At 42.6% G+C, this 27,524-nt stretch overlaps 1 protein-coding gene and 1 long non-coding RNA gene across 3 annotated transcripts in view; one reads left to right on the top strand and one right to left on the bottom strand.

Moving 5' to 3' along the window:
* The window catches only part of TENM4 (teneurin transmembrane protein 4), a 622,246-nt gene that overhangs the window by 122,401 nt on the left and 472,321 nt on the right, over nt 1-27,524 (bottom strand). For both annotated transcript variants that reach the window (XM_054803254.1, XM_054803243.1), the window contains 2 exons: nt 11,036-11,221; nt 4,700-4,726 (listed from right to left, as the gene is read on the bottom strand). In XM_054803254.1, the coding sequence (XP_054659229.1) occupies nt 4,700-4,726; nt 11,036-11,221 (213 nt within the window). The remainder of the gene's footprint in view (nt 1-4,699; nt 4,727-11,035; nt 11,222-27,524) is intronic.
* On the top strand, nt 5,118-6,358 carry LOC129196199 (uncharacterized). Its single transcript, XR_008574096.1, has 3 exons — nt 5,118-5,238; nt 5,721-5,815; nt 6,220-6,358. It is a non-coding gene; the product is annotated as an uncharacterized LOC129196199 (long non-coding RNA).

Genomic DNA, 27,524 nt, shown 5'->3' with positions numbered 1-27,524 from the left:
GGAGTATTAAGGAGAAGCCTCACCGATCTATCTATAGAGCTTGGTAAATTTATATAAAGTTTTACACAATGTGGTTGCCCTTGACAGCAGAAGACTGGACCGTAACTTAGGAGACCTCTTTCAGTCCTACGTCTTTGAATTTTGTGTGCAATTCATTGTCCATATGAAATGTCTTTCAGATTATCTGAATGGACTTTCATGATTTCCTCTGAATCTTATTGACCTGGACTCAGAGAAACTAAGTCAAGCATCTCAGAAGGCAGACAGACAGAGCATCAGTCAGGAGAGGAGAGACAGAATAGAGAATCTCATCAGATTATGCCTTCCCAAGGCATTTGTTCCTCTTCTTGACTATTAAGGCAATCCAGTGTGACTAGATGAGATACAAGCATCTACGCTGTAGATACCTAAAGTGAGATAACTCTCACCTGTAATGTCCCACTCCACTGTCTTGGCATCTTTCAAGTCTAGGAAGGAAATTTACTCCCTCCCACCAAGGACAGAACCATCTCTGGTTCCTAATGAGATAAATCTTTTCTAAGGAGTCACAGAGAACTGTTTCCTAATGAAATAAGCTTTTCTTCACAGATCCATGAACACAAAAGTTTTCAGATATTAACCATTACATTACAAGGTACAGCAAAGTATCGGTGCTGCGAGGATTAAATTGTACCTCTCCTGTGTCATGGGTTTGGTCAGAACAGATCATTTTCAGATGTAATGAGAAAGGAAACCGTTAATAGAACACAACACAATTAAACAGCAGCTGTCAGAGGCTCATAGCTTCAGAAAGTTAGAAGATAACAGGGATGTGCAGGCCAATGTATCAGGAGAGCGGACCTATAAGTACTACCATTTCTAAACTGGTTCACTGCATAAAGACTTGGCCATCACTAACACTACAGAGACAGGAACGTACAGCACTCCCCATTCCACAACCAGTGCACTTCAAAGCACTTGATGAAAAGATGATACCGATAAACTTCATCCCTTCCTTTCCTCCATGCTGGGGAATAAAGCAAAAAGGTCATCTTGTCTCCAAAGTGCTTCTGAATATCAACACAGCAGGGTGGCTTAATCCTCACAGATTTACACCACCATAATCTTGCAGCTCTGATTTCTCATAGCTAGAGTCACTAATGATCCGTTACTCCTGTGTTTATTAACTGCACTTGGGTGACTAAGAGAACTAAATATATGAATAGGGCTTCTTTTTTGGGCGGGGTGGTGGGGGGGAGCCCCTATATGTGAATTTCCAGCTGAAGCACATGGAAGCGCTGCTGAAAGATGATGCTACTGTGGGACATTTACAAAGATGTCAGGTCTGCCATGCAAGAGACAGTACAGACCAGGGAAGCAATATAAAAAGCGGACTACTTTTGAACTAGACAAGAAAAGAGTATCTGAGTCAAAGGAGACTGTCACCAGAGTAAGAAATTATCCTGCCATTTTAAGACTGTTGGTAGAATAGTCTGCTCTTAATGATCTGTACAGTTAAGGCCTTCTCTAATTAGTCCAATTATAAACAATGCTCAATGGGATTTTTCTTCAAGCCAAGCCTCATTGCCACTTGAAATTGGACTTAAAAGATAAGGCTATTATCTTTCCTCCATTGTCAGTAGGAAAGCACTGACGGATGTTCTAGCAAGTCCCAACAGACAGTGGCTGAACTCCGAAACGAGTAAGACATGGCTGAATGCAACATGTGAGGATGCAAACACCTGGAGCCCGAGAGAACAACAATCAGTAAGTGACCTGAAGAAGTTCTGTAGGACTGAAAGGGAGGAGCAAAACATCAGCTCATCCCTGCAAATTATGAGAAACCTGGTAAAGTGTCCTGAAAAACATTCAACTCTCAAACTACCACCATGAGATTTTGTGATGGTGGGAATCCAGAAACTCTTAATCAGATGCATCCTGTAAAACAAAGATTTAAAGCTTACTTGCTAGAGCTCCTATTGCTTATAACTGTACAAATGAGGGAATTGGCTGTGGTCAGACCTTGGGTCCTCACTGCTTCTCGGACTTCAGGAGCAGCCCAAAGAAGTCACCTTGCAGCCATCCCTGAATTCAAACATTGTTCAGCATCTTTACATTTCAGACTAGCTGTTTATATGCCTCACTACGGTGCTAATGTGGTTATTTTTTAAGTGCGAGACTTGATAACCAACAATAGAAATTAATTACGTTGATGTATCATCAGCTCCAATGGTATTCTGGATGGAGAAGCTCTCTCTAAAATCAGCATCTCTTTAATAGTAGGCAACTCTTTTCGTTTTAAGCATTATCAGTGTTAATTAGGCCTTAGTTTAGAAGACTCCAATTCTAGTTAGAGCTTCTTGGTTTAATCATGCTGATGTTTGCTCTTGAAACTTGCCCTCCAATTTAGAAACGATTCTACATCTTCTCTGACTTATTGGTAAAGTAAAGCTGTGGGAAAGATTCAGCAGTAAATCAGGCTCACCCTTGACAACGCAGGATTACTGGGAAGGGATTTCAACCAGAAAGATGTTAATAATTAAGAAAGCCAAAAGGGCATGAGTAATTTAGTTTTGAAAAATGCACACCATGCAGTTAGCCAAGTAAAAAACATGTACTTTTAATGTTTCAGCTATTGCTAATCTGTCCAAAAGAGGCCATGCATGGTAGGAGACAATCTTTTATTCTTGGTATGTTGCTTAACCTGCTCCCCACTGAAATACTCACTAAATATAATGTGTCTTTATTCTTGGGCATAAAGGTGACTCAAAAGGCTATCCATAGGGAAAACGACAGCTACAGAAGACTTAGTAAAAAAGACCTGGGCCACTGAATGGGCAAACCAGTACTGAAGGTCCCTGGACCCAGGCTCTGCAGGTTGATTTCTCATCTTTTCTATCCCCTTGGTGCTTATCTGCTACCTTTCGGTCCAACTGTCTCCAACATGTGTTGAGAAGAAAAGGAGTCCTGGGATTTTGAAATGCAAAACACTGAGATGTGGACCATTAACAGGAGGTTCTGATCGCACTCCCTGGTGATGGCCCATATCTTCCTCTAAGGGTGCCACCACTATTATGTCATGGGGGCACAAGTAACCCTCTTTCCTTGATGTAAGCAGCAGAATATACTTTTTCCTCCTAATTTAAATAAAATCAAGCATATTTTACTGATGCTAAGCAATGAGAGAAAACAAACTACCACTGAACAATCCACTGATCCATAAACAGGGGCACAAGTAACCCTCTTTCCTTGATGTAAGCAGCAGAATATACTTTTTCCTCCTAATTTAAATAAAATCAAGCATATTTTACTGATGCTAAGCAATGAGAGAAAACAAACTACCACTGAACAATCCACTGATCCATAAACAGGGGCCCAAGGACAGCAACCAGCTGCTGCACTACACTAATGGTGAAAGACTCCTTATTTAAACTGTGGGCATTTCTTTATCATTAACATTTGTTTTGTCTGTTCAACATTTTTCCCCATTTGCGATTGTACCTGAACCTGCCTTTAAGCCTCAATGGCAACAAGAGAGAAACATTAGATCGTAAATTCATCCAGAGAAGTGAAGTCAGTAGGGCAACCGTGTTTCTTGTCACACCACAAGAGCCCTATATGGCAGAGACTTCATTTTAACTGTTCACCGGACAAATATTTTGGCGTATCTGTCCTTCTTCATCAGCCTCTCACAGCTGCTATTTCTGATTGCTCACAACCTGAAAAGGAGGGTGAAACTGATTTGTTCAACCTGATTTTTGGGTTTGTTTAACCAGCAAACATACGATGCTGCGCGGCGTCAGCACTGTGTTGCTGTTAGTGTCAAATCAGCCATGTAGAAAGATATTTGTGTCCGACTCAATCATATTTATTGTCAGATTGTTGTATTTAACTAGATGTGTGTTATTTCAATATTTTTAGAAAGCTAAGTGCATTGTGGAACTGTCTATTTCTATTTAAAAGTCCTAAATTAATTTAGCTATTTGCTCTGATTAATAATTGAGATATTTATTTTTTTTAAGATAGCAGGTAACCTCTATTCTGTAACAGTTCAATTCCTTTTCTTCGTTGAAGAAAGACCTGGGCCCTAGACTTGCTTTACATTTACAACAGGAACATAGGGTTGGATTTTGTTGTAGTGTACATTAATGCAACGTCACTAATTTCAGTAGATTTTGTGGATTTATACAACCAGAGCCTTTGAGGTCATAAAATTTTTGTATTAAGAAAATAATAATAACGATAATAATAATAATCATAATAATGTATCATTACTTGAAGTTCCCATGTAAGACTTTGCAGTCATGGATCAAAAACATGAAGACTCCACACAGAAAGTGCACTCACCTGCTCATTACAGAATGGATCATAGACATTTAATTAAAACACACCACTGTACAGGCCTCCTGCTGTACTCACAGACACTTTTTTTCCTCCTGACTTGCCTTACCTGAGTGGGAGGGGTGCGGATGAAAGATGATTTGGAGGGGAGGGCAGGGACAAAGGGACAGGTAGGAACACTGATACGATGTTCACACAGGGTTACAGCACTTACGGAGGTATTTCCTACCTAAATGACTGGAAAGTTCACCCTTCCAGACATTAGGGAGCACTTTGGTGACAATGAGGAAGAGATGCAACCTCCACACAGCATGTTCACAGGTGCATTTTTTAAAAAGAAACACAAAGACAATAGGAAAAATAGGAAGGAAGAGCATACCTTTCACTACCTTATCCAGATAGTGAGCTTGGGAGATAAAAGACAGGACATTTAAGGTAGGATTGAATAAGTGCATTGCGGCTTACTACGAGACTGTGCAGGTGCTAGAAAGGCAAAGGAGAGTTTGCTGTGATATGAAAAGAAAAACCTTGATTATGAGGAGAGAAAAAAGGAAGAAGGGTGGAGCACAGCCCTCCTCAGTCAAAGAGCTCAAGAAGGCTGTGTTAGGCATCCAGGCATCTTTTTGCTCATTAAGATCAGGAAGAGAAACAGGAAAGTTTTATATATATATTTATGTCTTTATATATATATATAGGCATATATATATGTATAAATATATATATGGCAGAATATTGTAATGCTCTGCTCATTTGCAACAGTCTACCTCTGTTTTACTGACTGCTTTTTTTTTCATCAGGAAAAACAGCGTCATTTAAAGTGCTCCACCTCACCTGATTGTCTTATATTTTTCCGCACAAGAGGCACAGTTCTGTGACCTTACCAGACTGGGAGAGGCTTTTCCCTGGATCTTCTTAATGGTAATACATTGCATTTATACAGCATCCTCTAGCCCCAGATCAAATTACTTTACAAATATTAAATTAACCTCACGGCAGCTCTACCAGATAGGTAAGTATTATTATACTCATTCCAAGAAGGGCTAAAGGGAAAAAAAAAAAAAGTTATAGATGTAGTGGGAGCAGTCATGTGCCCAATTCCCATGGAACATTAATTTGGAAAACCACCTTCTAATTGATTTTCTGGGGTCAAACAGAAAGTTGGTGGCAAAGACACAAGGAGAAGCTGGGAGTCCTGCCTCGGACAGCCCTTGCGCATGCCAGCAGACGGCACTCTCTCTCCTAACAGCAGCTGGTCTTTATTAATAAATAAGAGGTTCTGAGTCTTGAATTTCTCTCTTTCATTACCTGCTTAAACGTTATTCCCTTGTTCTCTTGTCCGCTCCCTGCAATCTGTCTCTCAGTTGTGTCCTGGTACCCTTTTGAAGAGGTTTTTGTTTCAGGTTCGTTCATGCAGACTGCCCACCTGGGAGGTCACAGCCCTTGCAGGAATTATTTTTCCATCCTGTCAATCTAACGCATCCGTTGAAGCACTATTGTAAGTAAGCGGAGAGGGCTGGGAGGATCAGAGCTAACCTAGTGTGGGCAGATATGAGGCTTGGGAAGGAGATTAACTAATCATCCCGGTGTAGTGGTAGCGATGTGGGAAGCACGGCATCACCAGCTGCTTGGATGGTGGCTGAAGCTTGGGAACGTGTCTCTAGGATTTTGATATCCAGAGCAGTCCAGCCTGTAAACTCGGGCAGCAGTCATTGTGCAGATGATGGCAGTGGAGGCAGTTGCCAGTGCCAACCGTATGTCAGTTATGTGTCAATGTTTTCCTGTAATTTGAAAAATAGTGGGGGTCTTCTGTGGGAATATTCCATCTTTCTTCTCTAAACCTGTGTAGTCTTATTCCCCTGCTATACTTCTGGCATTAAAATATCATCTTATTATCTACAGACACTCCTTTGGAAATGCTGTGGACATGTGGGACATGCTGAGGAACTGTGTAGGAGCTCGGAAGAAAAGCTACTTTCCTAAGGTGTCCTCCTCTGCACCCAAAGGCACCAAACTCCATGAGCTCCATGTCCCCACTCGCCTCCTGGAAGCCACTGTCCCTTCAGATCTGCTATGAAGGGAGCTCATGTGAGCGTTTTTTGGTCTGAAAGCCCTCTCATTTCACCAGCCTGAGCTAACTTGGTTTGTTTTGTCTGAACCATGTTGGGAAGGATCACATGAGCATTTCTCTTGGCTCATGGAGAGGGAGGGAGGGAAGAGAGAAGTCAGAGATGCTAGGGGCAGGTCTTCAGGTAGGACTTCTTGCCAGCGCACTCTCCTTCTTCATTTTCCAAATATTCTTTTTCCCTTCATCCTCCCCATGGGGTGAAGTGGGCAGAGCCTCAGTGGAATCACTGGAGTTAAACTGAATTCACACAAATTTGAAGGAAAGGAGAAAGTAGCCCTTCATTGCTGAACCAGTGATGGCACAAGAAGTTTATGCCACCGGGGCAGGGAAAAAAGCCTGTCTTTGAAGTTCATCTGTGCTTAATATTTACTGTCAAATATGCTGCCAAACTACTTAAGGCCTGATTACCTTTGGCTTGATGCAAAATCATGTCGGAACAAAGCAGCAAGCAAATATTTTCCATGGACTGCTATAACCATGGCCTTCTCTTGCCCAAAGGTACCCGTCCCACCCAGGCAGTGTGGGTGCCAGAGGGTCAAACACAACTCAGCTTCTGCTGTGGATACACCTGAGCGCTGCAGAGAACTGACTATATCTGCTCTGTTGGGTAGCAAGAACCTTCACCAGATACTGGTTGACTTATTTTATGTTGGGCTGCACATAGACCGAGCTGCTTTATGGATTTAAATGGCACAAGTGATGTGTTAGAAAGCCAAGGAAAAGAGACCAGGATCCACCTGTAATGTGCCTTGACTGGATTCCAGCTGCTCCAGCAGAAACCGAGAAGCACTGATTACAACCCCAGCTATTCAGAACGTGTGTGATTATTTATGCAAGAAGGCTGATGAAAGGCAAACTTAAAGGGGCAGATTTCTCAAAAAATCAGAGTTTTGCTAACAAAAACCAGCCCGGTGGTGCCATAAGCAGAAGCCCGTGTGGGACGGGCCGTCTGCTGTCTGCCTAGGCACTTGTTAGTGCATGCATCACCAGTGCGTGCCAGGACCAGATTTTCAAAAGGAGTTAAACGCGTAGCTTTTGTAGAGATCAATGGGAATTAGGCACTGAGATGCTTTGAAAATCCTGCTAGGCAGATCGTTGTGTGTTTGGAGAGCTATCTCCTGGTCCCTCAGTGCTCAGGAGACCCTGTCATATTCAGGTGCGGCAACTGAACTTCAAGTGATGGCTTTGGTCTTGTGTCCAGGCTGTTCAAGGATGATGAACATCCCAACAACTGCACCACACAGGGAAGCCCTCTCTGCCACTATTTTTCTGAATAACCCGAATATGAATCAAAGGATTAAGGCTTGTTGCTAGTAAAATATCATACAGAGAGATTCACCTGTCAGATACAGTCTCAGTGCAAGGCCCACGTAGGAAGAGAGTGAAGTCTCCTTTGGCATCTCTGAGGTGGGATGCACAGCACCTGGGGCACTATCCGGGCCATATCATCAACTGTATCAAATTTGAGGCCAGGCTGTTACGGCCCTGGGAAATTTCTGGAGTTTATTAGTAAACCCAGGAAATTTTCTATGTTACCACCTGTGAATTGATCCCACAGAGCAGCCTACCATAGAGCTGACTTGTAATTTGGCCTTTCAGAGCCCTCAGTAAGAGGGTTTATTTCACCACCGTGCTCCCTGGATGTGGTTTGGGCCAGAACAGAAGAAAGTTGAATCTTACAATGTTTCTAACTGGGGGCAAATTTGGAATATGCTGGAGAGCCCATCACAGGAGTCTTGCATTGTGGCTGTTGTCATGTTGTGCTTTTTCCTTTAAGAAATTGGAGTAAATTGATTGAACTGTTCTGCTGGCTTTCAGGATTCCTGCAGTTATATAATCAACTTTCTGTTGTACTCTTTCACCTGGATGCGCTAAGTTTGCTGAATTAGGATGATGAATGCAAGCTTCTGCATCAATTTCCTGGTTGGGAATTAACTGGGGTTCCTCTAATGAAATCTCTGAATGTGAGCAATCAAGCTAGTATATTTGGTAACGTGACTCTTTGTATGAGCAAAATTAATCCACTGGGATCAGAGTTCCCTTGAACACCATATGAAAGAGCCTCCTATGACCTACAAAACAAAAGGATTTCTTACTCTCAAACATGCTCAACAGGAAATGGAAGAAGTGTCCTTTACTTGTGTCATCCATTTCTACCATGTCACCTGCACACATGGCAATATCGTTAAAGCATCACTTCAGCAATGGGGTTTTATGCTTGTCGGTGCTAAAGCAAACCGGGCCATGACACAGACATATAAGGAATTACTGTCAACAGAACAAGTTGCCATGCAGGGAAATTACACAAGGACAAGGGGAATGCTTTCCACATACTTAATGTAATTCCAAGTCAATGTCCTTTCATCTGTGCCAATATAACTTGCTTATTACTCCTTCTAAAGCTATTCAATTTTCTTGGATATTTATGACTTTGCCAAATCTCCTTTACATTCTACACATTTATCAATGAAATATTCTGTAGGAAATATGGTTTACAGCTTCAGAGGCATGAGACTATGTACAAATTTGTTGCTAAATCACCATGCAAGAAGATGGGGGGGGGGGGAAGTGAAAAGAAACAGAATTGCTCCAGCACTCAAAGTATTAAAGAATGATTCCTAAACCAAGGCAGCACTGCAATAGAAAGGTAGCACCACACAAAATGATAGTGTGCACCAGTAAAATCTCGATGCTGACTGCATTGCGGTGCTGGCCTTTCCCATGATAACACGGATTCTTTATACTCAGAGTGAGGAATACCACAAATAATGGGGTAAATTTAATTACCATGAAAGAGAAAAGCTTGTTGTTCAAAGACAATCCGGGCATATCAGCTGTGTGGAGAAATATCATATACCGAACTAGTGGCATTTTGGGTTTGCAGCAGAACTAATAAAATGGCAGTGAGGGTATGAATCAGGCTTTTTTGTGCATAAATAACTTTCATATAAAATTGTGCCCTGGATTTGGGGCCTTTTGCTGAACACTTTTTTTTTCTTTTAAAATCCTTTCATGAATCTGTGTTGCTTTCCAAATCAAAGTGCTTGAACACAAGGCTATAAAATAATATTACAGAAACACAGGATTCCAATTAACACAGGACTGCTCTCTTTTCATTTTAAAGTCATTTAAGAGAGGGTTTTTTTACCCCTTCATCATGAAAAGAAATGAAAGCTGCTAGGGACACAGAAAAGAAAGCAGAATGTAATGTCTAATGAGACAGAGGAAGTTTTAAGAGCTAGATATTTTTCATTAGGGGATGCATGTGGAGACCATAATGTGGTAGGGTGACATTAGCATAAATAAATGATAAGTAGAATTGAGCCACAGATATGGTTTGTACCATTACCCTAATGCTGGAATTAAAATATTGTGATCAGGCTTCATTTCCTGCCTGTGTGTGCAAACTTACCTGGTGTTCATGCAAAAAAAGTGTTGTCTACATATAACTAAGTTGATAATCCACATGGATAACTATGCTGACATTTGCCCAGATATTGCTGGTGCTTAATTTTGATGTAGTGTGATTTATATGTAATGTGGCATAATGAAAGCAACAAAGAGGTACATTTTCTTATCTATAAAAGAAGCTGATTAAAACAAAATGACTGGAGGAGAATTCTCACTCTGGAATAACTTTTCTAAAGTCAACTGATTTTTTTTCAGGTCCACACAGGCATTATCGAGAGCAGAACTGGATTCACTAATTTAGTTTTCCATCAATACATAATAAATTGTATGTGGGGAGTTTAAATGCTACTGATTTTATAGGATGACTGTGGAATGGGGGCTAAAATGGCATGACAGTCAGAAAAAAGGAAGAAGGGAGAATGTATCAAGGAGTTAAGTGAGATGAAGGAGGAAGGTAAAACCAAGCCAGTTCATTAACGACGCTGCAAATTGCTTAACGTGAGAACTGCACCTCTTTGCATGATTTCAGCATATTGGTGGCACCTTAATAATAATAATAATAATAATAATAATAATAATAATAATAGACATGACACCAAGAGCTCAAGATAAGTGCCAGGTGCGTGAGGAATACAGAACCAAAGAGAGAGGGAAATGAAATGGTTAGAAAGGCAGCAGAGCAGACAAGGGATAAGCAAGACAGAGTTAAATACCAGCCAGAAGTCATCTGACTGCAATTCTCCTCTTTTAGAGCAGCAATGCAAATAATGGAGCAAATAAAAGGGAAGAAAACTTTAAATCAGACGCATGTTTCTGAAAATGGTGTTGCTAGAGTAGAGAGAAGTCTTGGAGGCCACAGAAAGACCTTTTGAGAGAGGCAAAGTGGGATGTTTTTAAAAGCATCTAGCTGACATTTGATGGCTTGTCTCTACGAGATCAAACACCACATAGGTGTACTTCTCGTCTGATAATAAAAAATATATATAGCCATGTCATCAACAAATGAAAGGACATTTTGTCTTGTTCCCACATGAAAATGTATGATGTCAGAACTTGAAATCCAAGAACAAAGGTGCTCATGCTACACTAAGTCACACATATTCAATTAAGCATGCGCCTTTTCTCCTCCCTGATCATCAATTATTCTTTTAAAAGTAGTTGGGTTTTCTTTCTCCCTACCAATAGTGCAGTGCTCTCCGTTCCAGCCCGGGCTGCATTCACACTTGCCATCCCGGCATGTCCCGTGCTCGTTGCAGCGTGGGTGACACGCTCGCTGATCACAGGCTGTGCCCATCCATCCCTCCTCGCAGCGGCAGGTGCCTCCGACACAAATGCCATGTCCTCCGCAGTCCGCTGCACAAATCTCTGTGGGAGAGGAGAGAAGAGAGAGGAGGGGATATGGGTGGAGAGAAGGGAGAAGGGGAAAATCCAGAGCGTTATTGTTAAGAAAAGCAGCCACACTTCACTACCTCGCCTTACGGGGCAATGAAAGGAATTCCTGGAGCTCATAACACTAATCCTTCCCGACAATAAGAATCTAATAAGTATATTACAAAAAAAGAGACGGACATGGATTGCAGAGGTCTGCTGTGATTGATCCTCCTATTCGCTTTCTAATTCTCTTGCACTCCTTGAGCTTTTGTGACCACGAAATCCGAAGGGGAAAGCTCTACTAATAATCAGAACAAAAGTCACATTTAATTAAAATCTGGTTAAGTGTGGAAACAATGTGCTGATAAACTACTGATGCTAAAGTTAAGTGCTGGCAAAGCCTCTTTATGGCTTGTTAACCCATGGTTCTGGGCATGGGATTCAATAAAACCCTTCTTCTCTCTTTAAAATTAATATAGAATACTTCTGTTTCTATGGAGTCTGTGCATCTGCATGTCTCTCTTCTCCTACCACCCCATTAAAAACCCCCTCTCAGGCATTCGGAGGCACCGCCATGCTCTTTTTGTGAGCTGCATGAGCTGGAGTTTATAGGATGGTCCTTGTTCCCAAGTCTTAACGGAGTTAACGGAAGCATGGAGTCACAGCTGGGTATTTCGGTACTTACCTCCAAAAAAAGAGCTAAAGGCCATTGGCTTTTCAGGGGTGCTGGCTTTCCCACCCTCTGTGGGCATGAGGGCACAGATACACATAATGTTTTCACCCAGTACTAAGCTTTTGGCTAAAACCTGGCATGCTCTTGGCGTGAATTTGGGAGACTTTGTGTTTTCATCTGCACTGTATTTCTCCGGAAAAATTGAGATTTGGTGGAGAACGGGTACCCACGAGTCAGGTGTTAAAGGCCTGTTACCACCATTACTATACAGGACTGACTTCAAGGAAAACAAACCAAACCCAAATACTGATGTGGTGTTCTACTACAGATGAAATGAAATGAACCTATTTCTTCTTCTCCAGGCTCATCACCTGACTGCTCTCTTTCGATCTCGTATAAGCCATGACTGCACTCTCCTCAGTGGGAGGAGAGGCAATTCAGATTGTATTTCAGGCTATCAGGTCTTCTTCCTTCTCTCCGGCTTCTGCCTGGTTCTTCTAAATTGGATCGAACTCTCCCATATGTTTTGGACTCAAGCCTTCCGCTTGACTGAGCCATTTTATAGATTTTACAGGGTAGGGACACAGTTCCTTTTGGGGAGAGTGCAGAGAAGATGTGAGCAGATGAAAAGCTGAGCGGGGCTGGAAGCCCAGAAGGGGATACCAGGGTATCTCTGCAGAGCACATTTTCTCTTTGTTCCCCCAGCCGTGTACCCCCAGAATGAGTATCTCAGACACCAGCCCATCTCCAGTGCCTCTTGCTGTACCTCTGAGCACATTTAGCCCAGGACTCTGGGCTCGAGGCTTGTGGTGGAGGGGTGACTGGTATTATACAAGACATTTACTTCGGGTCACGGGCTGCACATAAAATATTCAAAACTACTCAGCCTGCATTAACGTCACACCTGACTGAAATCCAGCCTTACTTAAGTTGCCTTTAGTCTTTTGCTAATTAATACCACCAGTAACGGGAAGCTTAGGCTGTTCGGGGACTTTTGACACGCTCCTGAAGCGGGGCTGGAGCATCCACCTCAACTCCAGGACAGTTTTGCCACACTGGAGAGAGCTGCTAGGTCTTCAGCCCCTTATGCTGAAATGGATGCTTGTCTCCAAGTGAGCTCTTTAGACAGTGGTAACTATGATAGCAATAGCAGTAATGCTTTGCATGCCTAGAAAACACCTCATTTTCCAAATGCGACATGATCACAATATCTAGCTCCTGCTTACTATACAGCTCAGAGTGGTGGAATAGTTTCCAGTTGGACTGCTTTTGCTGCAGTGTCTTGCATGTCTCCAAACCCTCGCAAACATTTAGTCCTACATATTTAAATCCCTAATGAAAGAACTTTGGAGTTCAAATGTGCCTAAGACACTCGGGAACTTGTCTGTCCTATGTAGAGTCAGGCTTGCAAAAGCATTCGGGCACCTTGGGTGCTTTAAACCGAGGATGCGCACATACCACTTGCTGCCTAAATGTAACAGAATGCAGTGCAAGCTTTATTGGAAGTCAGTAGAAATTACACTGTCAAACACTTAAGACGTGGCTGAGGAAGGACTCTTGAGTTGCCATCAGAAGTTTTTATTTTGCATCTGGCATTGAGACAGATTTTCACAGCTCCTAGATGTGAGGGAGGTAATATCATACTACAGTGCCCGTTAGGAGCGTAAGGGATGGGCAACTACCGACTTGCTACAGGGCTGGAGCCCAGCCGTGTGTGTTTTCTACCCCTTCCCCCAACTGCCAGACAGCACTGCAATGAGCGTGGGCCGCTCAGGATGGTATGTGAACACCCAGGACTTGCAAGTTAGCTAATGTAGCAATAAAGCTGCGCTAAAGAAAAAAAATTAAAAAAAAAATTGGCTCTCCTTAGCTGACCTGATGAACAAAGTCTGGGGGAGGATAAAGGAAACAGCAGATAAAAAATAAAAAGTTAGATTTATGGCACTGAAATTTCAGCAAGCTGAGAAGAAATGCATTGAGAAAGTACAAAGCCTGAGACTGCTGGTATTTAAGCCTAAACTAGAACAGTATTGCTGTAGCCTCTGGTGCTTCCCAGCAGTCTTTCACCATAGGGCTGCTCTAGCGTTGGACTGAAACCGCTCCTCTGGTTATTGGTTTACACTCTTTAGTCATGTGTGTTGAACTTTGCACCTCAGAATGCTAAATAATAGATTTTTTCTTGCTCCAAGTTCAACAAGCAATCCAGAGAACGTCAGCTCGGTTACTTCATGTCTTCATTATGTCCCATTCCCCAGCTTTGGCCTTCAGGGTCCCATCTCTAAAATGGGGATAGCACTGGTACCCTCAAGCCCAGGGATGCGCACTGCGAATAACCTTCACTGCTGACTGTGAAGCTCTGAAATTCCAAAGACACAAATATCGCTTGCAATGGAGAGAAAAATTGGCATCTTGAGGACTCGGCCCTTCATGACTCCAAAGTCCATGTGAACATCTTAAGGACTTTTTACTATTATTTACTTAATATTTTATGTTTGGTTTGAGAATATTAATGAGTCTGAGTACTAGTGGTTATTTTTTGATGTTATGATGTTATTTCTCTTTTCACGGATAAAGTAAACAAGGCATAAAGAAGTAAAGTGATGGGTCTACAGGTATGTGTGAACTCTGTGACAGGCACAGGACCTCCTAGATGTCCTAATATCATCTTGTGTCCTGCCGATAAGTCAGGGAAATGACAGTAGGTCAGATACCTACAGTTTGGTGGTGCAGGGAAAAAAAAAAACAGGGACAAAAGGAAGCTATTTTGAGTGATAGTCAGAAGCCTTCTGGAGTTATTTAAAGGTGTGAAACTAGGATAATGGAGTGACATTCAAAAATGGTGAAGAGAGGAAAAAAAAAAGCACTTTCTGAAAGGCAGATTCTCTGTGGAGTCACTCCTACAAAAAGGGATGGAAAACCCACTGGGACACATCTTGACTGAAATATTTCCCAGACAACATGCTGCCAAGGAACAGTTTTGCACACACGGGCCAGGCATGATCTAAACCAAACAGATCTTAGGCTAACCCAGAACGGGAATGCTGGGAACACTTTGGGTTTCCATCCCTCATCCAGCTGAGACCACAGCCATACCACCACCCACGCACACAAGAGAGTGCAGGCTCCAGGTTATGAATATATAATTAATATATAATGGATATATAAGGTGGTTTGGATTCTCTAGGCCCCAAGAGCTGTAAGAAAGACCCTCAGCTGTGAAAAAGACTTGTGAAGCAAACTACTTACGACAGTCTCCCTAAAACATAGTTTAATTATTTCTGACAGGGAACCAGGAGCCAGGAACTCTCAAATCTAAATCTTCCATTGAGCTGCCAGTTTAAAGATAGATGGGAACCATACAATTTAAATAGCCTTACAACACACATCCTGCTGTATGCCCTGGCCGTTTCTAACATGGCACTCTTAAATGCTCACAGGTTTCTAATGGGTGATTAAATAGTCAGCGTAGCTTTTACTTTTCTGGTGGCACTCAAAGAAATGATCAAAATGGATTTCAGATTAAGTTTTCACTTAAATACAGGTCTTTTTCGGCAGCTCAAGACGACTAAGGCTGCTTTACAGAAGAAGGCAGGTGAATCGTTTCTTCGTCATTCAGTCCCAGGGACAGAATTTACCACCTTTGTTCTTATTACAAGCAGCATTTTTTTTGGTACATTTCCCAATTCTGTTGTTAAAATTAGAGGACATGATTAGCTACCATCTGAGCTGCGTGAGCAAATGAGAAGGAAAGCTTTTAATTCTGCTGTTACAGTATTCACAGACTGGCCAGCTGCACTGTATTGCTCTTGCCTATTTAAGCTTAGTTAGAACGCTGCGCTTGTGCATAAAAGACCTGCCTGTTAAATATTTTCACACCAGCTGTTCCCAAAAGGTGACTAAATATTTCCTTTCATCTTTAATCTCTTCCACAGTTTGTATGAACAGCTTAGCCATTCCTTATCCTTTCCTAGAGGTTTTACTTCATCGTGCCGTGCAGCTCTCAAAGCCGCCCGCGGTTCCTTGAAGGAAGGGGATCTTCTGAGCCAATCTGGTGCCCAGTTTTGAGAGCAAATATGAAACTTACTGTCCTCAAAAGGTACAATTAGCCCATGCACCTCTGTGGGAAATACCTGGACTTTGAGTAATAGCCTGTATTTCAGTCCCTGACACTTGCACTTACCAGAGGGCACTGATGGACGTTAATTGATTCATGGATGCAGGGTTTTATCTAGGGAATCAAGTTCATTTCTAGTCTACCATCTGGGTTTTCACCATGTTGCTGTCTTCTGTTGCCTGGATTTCGCCTCAGCTTACGTCACACTCTTACCTGAAGAACTGAACTGAGCCTAGTTGCCCTCTACGGATCAAGGTGGAAAGGTAGCTCAAGAGGACGATGCACCTGAAACTTCTTTCATGGAAAACTTCTGGAGCAGACTGTGCTCAAGGCACTGTTGAGTTTTGGGTGGGTCACCCTTAGAAAAGGATAATGCCATTCCAGTGCGATTCTGGTTATTTTTCATGCAAATAATCAAAAAGAAATGACTCGTCTTCAGTTTCAGGACCTGCTCTATTCCACCACTGCTTATCACCACTGGGTACCAGCCCATGAGGGCAGTCTCAACTGCCTGCTGGCTGGTTTCCAGACAAATAGCTTTTTTATCTCACTATCCCCTCATGACTGGGGGAGCGTTTTCCCTCTAGTCAGTAAAGGCTGCCTCGGAATTCCTCAAGGCTCTCTTAAAAATCCTAATCCACCTTGAAACCTACCTTAAATCTTGACAGTGGCCACTGATGTGCCTTAACTTCTGCGTATTGCATTCTGTGTTGTAATTTTGTTCCACCTCCACCAGCATGTCTCTGTCTGTTGTTAACTCAATGCTTAAGAATCTCAGCTGTCTGAGGCCAAGATTATCCTTTTTGTTCTGCGTTTGCACTGTGCCAGGTGTAATGAGGTCACAGTCCATTAACAGCACTTCAGAAATAAGAATACTAAAGCAATTACTCATACAAATAAAAACGTTGTACCTGATTCTTTTTTTTTTTTGCAGATCCTGCTAAAACCTGACCCAAATCTGTCCCCTTAAGAATAAAAAGTCTGCTATATTGCCTTTGATATTTCAGAAGAAAAGTGGGAAAAGAAACCTATCAAACATGAGCCATCAGTGTAATACTTTGTTCATGGCCCTTTTTAATTGATATAACAGACACGGTGGCTTCCCTGCTACAAGAAGTGGCGTAATCCAGAATTTTATATTATTTTCACATTACATTAAAGAATTGAGTTGGGAAAGGGATAATGATGTCAATTTGTGCTTCATTTATGGCAAATCCATTTTTACATGTTTACCCCTATCCCCTTAAAATCCTAAAATTGGCCTGACAACAGTTTAAAGCTTTCCAGCTTAGAGAAGAGCAATGCACATGAAAATTTTTCTTTAGCATTCATGTGATGCACAATCAGAGATTTAGCTGCTTCTGACCCACCTGCTAAATCCTTTAATAAATATGGATTTAGTGATAAAATAGTGAAATTGCTCAGAGCTTCCTGGAAACTGGGGCAGTTCCACTGACCTTCAATATATTAATAGAAAATTTAATAATTAAAAATCTGTCTTAACTGGGATTTTCCCATTTCAAGTTGGATCATCTGAGGCAATTTCCAGCCTCGGACAGATTTTTCCAGAAAAGCAGTACAGGAGAGAGGTGCTGCACAGACCTGAAGGCTGAGTTTGGTGAGGATCTAAGCCTTGTTTTCACAACTTGCATTTGCATCAGAAGGCAAGTTATGGGGAATATCTGAGAAAAGCATCTACTATAAAGATATGGATGGAAGAACCAGAAGGTTCATGATTTAGATAGCAGTAAAGTGCTAAACACATTCTTCACAATGAAACACATTTTGCAGTGTTATGAAACTCTCATTTATGTGATTTGATAACTCTGTAGTGACATATGAACTCCTCTCCTGGAAGTGAAGAAGACAAAAAGCTCATTAGCTTTTAAACCCATCCTTTTTACAAATGTTATAAGGCAAGGCTCAAACCATGGAGCAAGACAAAACCTGAAAGGACAGATGTGAATTTTCTGTCCTTGCCAGAAACAAATCTGTAGCATGAAATCCTCTGAAAGCCATCCCGTTTCAGTAGCACCTTGGGATGGGTTGTGCAACTTGTGTCAATGTCACTAATTGAAGATCGTGTGTTTTATCCTTCAGAGATCATGTCCTAAAAGCAAGATCTGCATAATTTAATACCTTTATACAAATAATCTGTTTACCTATTTTTAAAACATACATCAATTAGATAAATATTACTAATGTAGAAATAATAATTATTATTTATCTCAGTAAACATAAAACCTATTTGCTTTTATGAGTGTAATTAAACTTGTGGTACTGAGGTGACTGTCCACTCCACTCAAGGATCTCAATGCATTTTACACAGCTCAGCAAACTGAATATATCTGGAAGGTAACAGTTATTTCTTCTCTTTCCATGCATGAGGAAATCAAAATTAAAGGACACTCTGCAGAGACTAGAAATTAATCCATCAGCTTCTCCATCCCTCATCAGAAAGAGAACATTGACCTTCAGTGATGGTTTTGAAATGTGAATCAGGACACCTGAGTTTTCACCTACTGAACCTGAAGCCCTGAGGGTCATGCTGGAGTGCCTGCACTGGGGAACACATATCCTGCATTATAGTGTGACCCTAACCTGGATACATTATAGTGTGACCCTAACCTGGATACCTGAGTTGGCCTAAATGCTGGTTCTTGCCTGGCCCTGCAGCAGGAGGACTGAGTACAGGTCTTCAATACATGTGTGGAAGAGACAACTCTGCCCTTGCAGAATCATAGAATGGTTTGGGTTGGAAAGGACCTCAAAGCCCATGTAGTTCCAACCCCCTGCCATGGGCAGGGACACCCTCCACTAGACCAGCTTGCCCAAAGCCCCATCCAACCTGGCCTTCAACACTGCCAGGGAGCCAGGGGCAGCCACAGCTTCTCAGGGCAGCCTGTGCCAGGGCCTCAGCACCCTCACAGGGAAGAATTTCTTCCTTATATCTAATCTAAATCTCCCCTCTTTTAGTTTAAACCCATTAACCCCTATCCTTTCACTACACTCCCTGATAACCAGTCCCTCCTCATGTTTCCTGTAGCCCCTTTATGTACTGGAAGGCTGCAATTAGATCTCCCCGGAGCCTTCTTTTCTCCGGGCTGAACAACCCCGACTCTCTCAGCCTGTCCTCACAGGACAGGTGCTCCAGCCTCCTCTGGACTTGCTCCAACAACTCCATGTTCTCTTTCTTGTAAAAGACTGAGTATGCACAAAGGAGGTGTAAAATGTGTGCATGACAAAAACGGAGAGAGTTTTTAAGCGGTTGAGCTGGCTTAGCTGTCAATCTTTAGGAGAAGGGTTGGTGGAAATCCCTAATAAAAGAAAGCACCCATCTCTGGCCCTTAGGGAGACACAAAAGATTACCTCCACTTCAGCCCTTTCCCCCATTTTACTCCTGGTATTTAGTTCTTTGCTTGCATAAGCAGCTTTGTGTCTAACTGAAAGGCTTCTGCAAATCCTTTTCTAGGTCTCATCTCTGGAGATTCAAATCAGGAATCTAGGTGGCTCTGAGCTGCCTAACTTGGAGATGAAGAGTCCACAGAGTAGCTGCTCACCTAGTGCTGAGCAGATCCAGATCTGTCCCGTAACTGCTCTGTAACCCACCTTCCATCTCTAAAATAATTAATCAGTTTGGTATAGCAATATACTTCAACTGATGTATGTCTGTCCTCCAAGACTGAGCCTCTCTGTAAACATGTAGAACCTAGCACAATGGGACTCCTGGGAGTTGTTGCTAGAAATAGTAACAGTAAGAACAGGAGCAGTCATTAGCAACCCACATGCTAATGGATCACAGCTCGTACCCAGTATGTGCAGCTGCACAATGTACAGTGGTACAGTTAGGATGTCTGTTAAAAAAAAAATCTCACTTCTAAGTGCCATTTCAGCTTGCTTCATATTTGCATAAAGGCTTTCCAGCTCCTGTCTGAAAAGGTATAACTCTGTGAGATGAAATTCCATTAAACTGGTCTGCTGCCTTTTATCAGCCTCTAGTTTCTGCAATATTTATACCCTATTTTCATCCTTGCCTTAAATGCTAGGGTCTGACCATCACATTGTGTCTGAAGCATCTCCTCTATAGCTGTGATTTACTTTTGTACTCATGTCAATCTTCCCTTTATTTATTATTCTGAACTTTATTTTAAACTGTCTCTTGCTGTTGAATAGCAGGACATGAAATGCCAGGTATTGATGGACTTCAGTCTTGGAGCTGAGATTTGTTGAATAAAAATAAATATCTCAAAGTGCAGGATTACATTTTTCTCTTTGATGCTTAATTGGATCTCTATGCTTTCTGGGATGTGAGTTAAAGCTTCCCAGAGAAGAAATAATTCCTAATATATTAAATGAAGTTCCTAACAAGGATTCTTCTCTGGGCTAATTTTAATTTCCTCTCTGTGTCCATAAGGAGGAGATAATTTGACAGGAGAAAAGCCTTTTCCTCATGCTTATAGTCATTAAAAAGAACTTCTTTTCCAATTCTGTACAGTTTGGTTTTGTCTGAAATAAATTCAAAAGAGCATTTACAAATGCATGTGCTGAAGTAATCACAAGCTAAATTTGCTTGGGATTCCCTTATTCAGAGCTCAGCACTACTCTACAGACAGTTCCGACATGGTTTCCTTTTTTTTCAGACAACATTTCACCCAGGAACTTAGAAATTTTATTGTTATTAATCCTTTTCAAAAGGAGACACAGACCATGTAAGAACCGTGCTGGGCTGCCATACCCAGAAGTTAGATGCCTGTCTATCCACACAAATGGGATGCAGCAGCAGCTGCTCCAAACCCTTTGTGTCTGTGCTGTCCATATGCCTCAGCACTGGTCTGGAAGGATCACCTTTACAGAAAAGAGGTAAAGCTCTCTCCAAAGCCCTTTCAAACTTTCATCTGTCAAGATCATTAGAAAGGTGCTCATTAGTGCAAATTGTGATGATAGTTTTTAGAGTATGAACACCTTGCAACTTGGAAGGGGGCAGAGAGGTTATACTAAATCCAGTGCATCCAGTTCGGACAGCTGATTAAATCATGGATTTCTGGCCTTCAATAGACAGTGATCCACTATACGACAATTGCTGCTCTTACGTCATTTTTACTTGCTCATTTTTTATGTTATTCTTGTTTACTGAGTCCTCAATTATTTTCACTATTATTTAATCATCTCAGCCATTCTAAATTAAACATGATTTGATGAACCTGAAAACATCCTATCAACCTTTGCAGAAACCCTGATCGTGATGAGCTCCAGTTGGGTCAGAGTCGCAGGAGCTATCCACCAACAACAGCGTGGAACTGACTGAGTGTAAGTGGAGAAACCATGACATGGAACCTACGACCATCTTTGCTGAGCTAAATGAGTCAGGTATGAGAGGACAGTCTTGATCCAGCTGAACATACACCGATTCATAACCTATTCCATGCAGTGACTATAACGTTTCAGATTCTCAGCTGATCAACTGGTTTTATCTCCAAAAGAACCTGAACAACCAGTTCACATCACTCTTGCAGGACAGTAGTTTTGTCCTCAGTGAGAGCTGGATTACACTTACTGTGTCAAAGAAGTGACTTAATACTCTTTAAAAAAGCAGCAACTTCATGACAGATATTCTATTGTAGAGAAGGGGCTAAACTATGACCAGCTCCCATGTTGGCATGATGTAAGTCCAGAAACTGTAAGGACTTTAAGGTTCCTCCTTTCAAAAGCAAAGCCAGAGAATAAGCCAAAATTCGGTCATCTGAGACTCATAAGTTTTCAGTGATACAAGCAAACATGCTAATTGCTTAGCCAGCCTCGAAACACACTACTTTAACAGTAGCCGGTTTTAACCAGGGAATTTAACAGCTTGTTGTGATGCTGTGAAACATCTATACTTCAAATTAGCCAAGTTAACATGAACCCCACAGAGTCCAGAACATCACTGCTGTTTTCAGTCAGAAAAGTCCACAACACAAAGCATAACTGATCCAAACAAAGAAAAAGAACTTTCGCGCTCATGGTGTGACTGCTGAGGTCACATTTGGAGATAGGAAAGAATGCTGAACTAAAATTGGCACGCTGGGAATTAGCCCAAATTGTTACAGAAAACAAAAAGGGGATGGAATAGTCTCCCCATTGCCCTTTGAAGGGGTCTGTAAATTTGCAGCAATGCTGGAACAGCTGATATGAGAGAAAGTAGCTTTACTCATCACAGTATGCCTAAGGTCAGTGAAGACCAGGGATTGCTCGTTACACCACTGGACATACGCTATTCTCAGCCTGAGACATGACCTAATCAGACCAAATTTTTTGTGATCTAATGGTCAGAGCCAGACTGATGATATCACCATTTCCACTGGTTTTGGCCAAGTTTGAAATGACAGCTAGAACACGAGTTTTCAGTTCCTTCAATCTCTCCCTTGGTCATTGTACCTGACCAAGACTGAATGGATTGCTGCAAACAGAGAAGTGGCTAAAAGTAAGATCCTAAACACACCCTGAAGCTGATAGAAGTTTGATGGATCTCTAGTTAGCCAGAGAAATGTGCTAAGACAATTTCTCAACTATCAGATAGTAAGTACGAATCTACATTTGAAACATAAGTTGTATTTTCTAACTTACTGGAGTTTTCTTCCTCCCTTTAGTATGTCCTTTGCAGTTACAAACTGAAGGAAGATCACTCAAAGTGGCATTTGATTACACAGCTGTGCCCGATAAACTTTTAAGTCATTAAGATCTAAAATATATGGATGTTTATGGAGGTTTAGTTCTCTTGTTCTTCCCCACGTGTTTTAATGCTAAGAAAAAGACAAATCAGCGAATTCTTAGGCATTAAAGGGGGCCTTGGTCTGTAGTAAGGTACAAGCCTGTATCATGTAACAGCTGATGTAATACCCATCTTTTACAGAGACATTTTTACCCCTTAATGAAGAAAATGATGATTTAAAGGAGGAATTATATGAACATTTTCCAAGGATGGCTTTTTATCTTGCTGGCCTTGGGCATGACATGAATTTAACATGAGATTTTGTTTTGTAAGGTTGACACCAATAAGCCCAAGGAAATAAATTTTTATCGCACATGTTGTGTTAACCCTGATGCTGTTTGACCAATGGGATATGACGTTGTCTGGTAAGATATATGAGAACTGTGTTTCTGGGCGTTTGTCTGTGTGTGTGTGTGCACGCAATAATCTCCTACACAATTCCTGATGAAAAAAGACATTGGAAGGTAAAGGTACATTTGCTCTACCTTTCCTCTTGAAAAGTTCATTCTTCTTGGTCTCCTTATTTGCTAATTGGAATACAGAATTGACCCATACTCCTGCAAAGTGAACAGGAGCTTTTCCATTGACTTCAATGTGCTGTGCAATCATTTATAAGAATATGACTTCCCTGCAGTCAGAGACGTGGCTACACACACCATGCTAGTTGTATTTTAAATCCAGCTTCTCAGCCTACCAAAAGTAGTAAAGCCAAGGAGGACTGTTTAACAACTGGTGGGTAAATACCTGGTCTTCTGCTAGCCCTATGGATACCCACGCTATTTCCCCACTGTGCTTGGAGGCCAGGTTTATCAAGGCATATCAACAGGTATTGTGATCACTACATGGCAGTCTGAAGCGTTTTTTGATTGATCACACAGGATAAGAAGGAATTTGCTATTTTTTATGTTAAATGCCACAGTTCCATAATTGCCTCTCTCCTGAGGAATCTGTGATCATGATGCCTGCCGAGCCTTCTACAGTTATTTGGCAGCACTGAGGATCTCAAAAGCTGAAGTCCAGACTGCTCTGAAGTAACATGAAGTACCCAAATAAGAAGAATTTCAAGGATTTCCACTTAACTAAAATCTGGACAGCCTTCTGCAGAGGTTTCTCTTCTCTAGGACAACTATCCCACTAAACTGGTAATGTCATGGGAAGCCTAAAAGCAGGAGGGGATGGCATGGAACTGGGCATGAATCCAAAACCATTTTTTTTTTCTGTCCACTAAAGACATTTATAACATTTCTAGCCAGACCAAGTGTGGTCAGGATGAGTGCTGCAGTGCTGGAAATCCTGAGTAGATGGATGATCTGAAACTGTGTTCTTGTCCCAAATGGCAGGCACTCTGTGCTTTAGAACGATGCTCAGCTGACATTAAGGTTCAGCGCATGAAACCCCTGTCCTCAACTTTGTCATCCCTTTGGATCGGCCCAGCCAGTTCATTCTTTTCTTTGAGATGGCTGCTTGTAGCATCTGCATTGACCTGGTAGTTGGGATGCTCTCCCAAAAAGTGAGAGAGCACATCCCATGCTTTCTGAGACTGAGGAGACATCTGCTGTATGTGCCACAGAAGAAATTTAAGAACTTAAGGCAGCTTTTCAATAGACAGCTCGAGACAGCGGGATGTCTCAGAAGTTGAGAAGAGGTTCTCCACAGTATTGTAGTAAAGACAGATAATCTGCATTTGCTTAAGGTCAATTGTAAATGCCGAAATATCTTTCTCATCATTGACCTTAGAAACAAAGTTTGGCAACAAGTCACTGGGAAGCAGTATTTCCTCCCTGCTACAGAGGGGGAAAAGGGCAGTCATAAAGTCAAATGACATATCCTCAGAAAACACCGTTAGCAGCAGAAGTGGTGAGAGAAGCTATGAATACGACCAAACTACTAGATTTCATGAGATGTGGTCATACTAGACGAGCCTTAGTCTCTGGCCAGGCATGCTCTCTTAGCCTTTTCAAAATGTGAAGAAAAACATCATAACTTCTAACTTCTTTACTAAGTCCCAGCTTCCAGTTCCCAGCTCTCTTCATTAAATGTACAGCCCATGATTTTGTATTTCCACTGCCAATTTAGGACCACCATATAGAAAATACTATTCCTATTACTGCTTTTCTCCAGTGTACTTTTAAAGGTCTGAACTATTGCACTGGATGTCAACCACGCATAAAATGAGTCATTATGAATGAATGATTGAGAAGGGATCCTTATCTGTATGCAGGTCAATGTACAACCACTGTCAACTGCCCAGAAAGTCAGTACACTTATTACACAGAGAACATAATTTCTCTTGCTGCTTTGTATAATCTACTTTCTGATGGTTCTAGTGAATATCATGCATGTTGAGATGTCAACTACCAAGCGGAGAACAGTGTGAAAATCACTGATTTAAATTTGAGGAGAGTGAAGGACAACCCCAGATAACTTCAGGAGAGCACCTGAAGGGCAGCACAAAGGAATTCCAACCACTCCAGCCAGTCAGTCAGCCTCATTGGGGGCCCAACTGAAATGCCTCTATGTGAACGCCCATAGCATGGGGAATAAACAAGAGGCGTTAGAGATGTGTGTACGCCTGCAGGGCTATGATCTCATTGGCATCATGGAGATGTGGTGGAATGGCTCCTATGACTGGAGTGTTGGAATGGAAGGGTACAGGCTCTTTAGGAAGGACAGGCAGGGGAAACGAGGAGGGGGTGTCGCCCTCTATGTCAATGACCAGCTGGAGGGCATGGAGCTGCAGCTGGGGATGGATGAGGAGCCAACCGAGAGCTTATGGGTCAGGATTAAAGGGAGCACAGGGATAGGGGACACTATAGTGGGGGTCTGCTACAGGTCACCTGACCAGGAAGACCAAGGGGATGAGGCCCTCTATAGACAAATAGAAGCAGCTTCACATTCACAAGCCCTGGACTTCAACCACCCTGATATCTGTTGGAGGGACAACACAGCAGGGCATAAGTAATCCAGGAGGTCCTGGAATGCATCAATGATAACTTCCTTCTACAAGTGATAGAGGAGCCGACAAGGAGAGGTGCCATGTTGGATCTTGTTCTCACCAACAAGGGGGGGCTGGTGGGGAATGTGAAACTCAAGGGCAGCCTTGGCTGCAGTGACCATGAAGTGGTGGAGATCAGGATCCTCAGGGCAGCAAGGAGGGCGCACATCAAGCTCACTACCCTAGACTTCAGGAGAGCAGGCTTTGGCCTCTTCAGGAACCTGCTTGGTAGAGTACCATGGGACAAAGCCCTGGAGGGAAGAGGGGCTCAAGACAGCTGGTTAGTATTCAGGGATCACGTCCTCCAAGCTCAGGAGCGATGCACCCCTACAAAGAGGAAGGCAGGCAAAAAACCCCAGAGGCCTGCATGAATGAACAAGGAGCTCCTGGGCAAACTCAAATGCAAAAAGGAAGCCTACAGAGGGTGGAAGCAAGGGCAGGTGGCCTGGGAAGAATACAGAGAAATTGTCCAAGCAGCCAGGCATCAGGTTAGGAAAACTAAAGTCTTGATATAATTAAATCTGCCCAGGGATGTCAAGGACTCAACGACTTTTTTGCCTCAGTTTTCATTGACATTGGCTCTAGCCACACCACTCCAAGTCACAGAAGGCAAAGGCAGGGACTGAGAGAATGAAGAACTGCCCACTGTAGGAGAAGATCAGGTTCGAGACCATTGAAGGAACATGAAGGTGCAGAAGTCCATGGGACCTGATAAGATGCATCTGCGGGTCCTGAGGGACCTGGTGGATGATGTTACTATGCCACTCTCCATCATATTTGAGAAGTCATGGCAATCCAGTGAAGTTCCCACTAACTGGAAAAGGGGAAATATAATCCCCATTTTTAAATATGGAAAAAAGGAAGACCCAGGGAACTAAAAGCTGGTCAGTCTCACCACTGTGCCCAGCAAGATCATGGAGCAGACTCTCCTGGAAACTATGCTCAGGTACATGGAAAATAAGGAGGTGATTGGTGACAGCCAACATGGCTTCACTAAGGGCAAATCATGCTTGAAAAATTTGGTGGCCTTCTATGACAGGGTTAGAGCGTTGGTGGATAATGGAAAAGTGACTGATGTCATCTACTTGGACTTGTGCAAGCATTTGACACTGTCCCACATAACACCCTTGTCTCTAAATTAGAAAGATGTGAATTTGACAGATAGACCACTCGGTGGATAAGAAATTGGCTGGATGGTCACACTCAAAGAGTTGTGGTCAAGGGCTGGATATCCACATGTAGACCAGTGACGAGTGGCATTCCTCAGGGGTCAGTACTGGGACTGGTGCTGTTTAACATCTTTGTCAGCAACATGGACAGCGGGATCGAGTGCACTCTCAGCAAGTTTGCCGATGACACCAAGCTGTGTGGTGGGGTCGACACACTGGAGGGAAGGGATGCCGTCCAGAGGGACCTGGACAGGCTGGAGAGGTGGGCTTGTGCAAAATGTGGCAAGGCCAAGTGCAAGGTCCTGCACGTGAGTCGGGACAATCCCAAGTACAACTACAGGCTGGGCAGAGAATGGATTGAGTGCAGCCCCGAGGAGAAGGACTTGGGGGTATTGACTGATGAGAAGCTCAACATGAGCTGGCAGTGTGCGCTTGCAGCCCAGAAAGCCAACCGTGTCCTGGGCTGCATCACCAGCAGTGTGACCAGCAGGTCGAGGGAGGGGATTCTGCCCCTCTACTCCACTCTGGTGAGACCCCCCTGCAGTACTGCGTCCAGCTCTGGGGTCCCCAGGACAAGAAGGACATGGAGCTGTTGGAG

This window comes from Grus americana, chromosome 1, assembly GCF_028858705.1.
Source record: "Grus americana isolate bGruAme1 chromosome 1, bGruAme1.mat, whole genome shotgun sequence".
NCBI classification, from domain to species: Eukaryota; Metazoa; Chordata; class Aves; order Gruiformes; family Gruidae; genus Grus; species Grus americana.
Note: the sequence above shows the minus strand (reverse complement) of the source record. Positions and strands in the feature narration are given on the sequence as shown.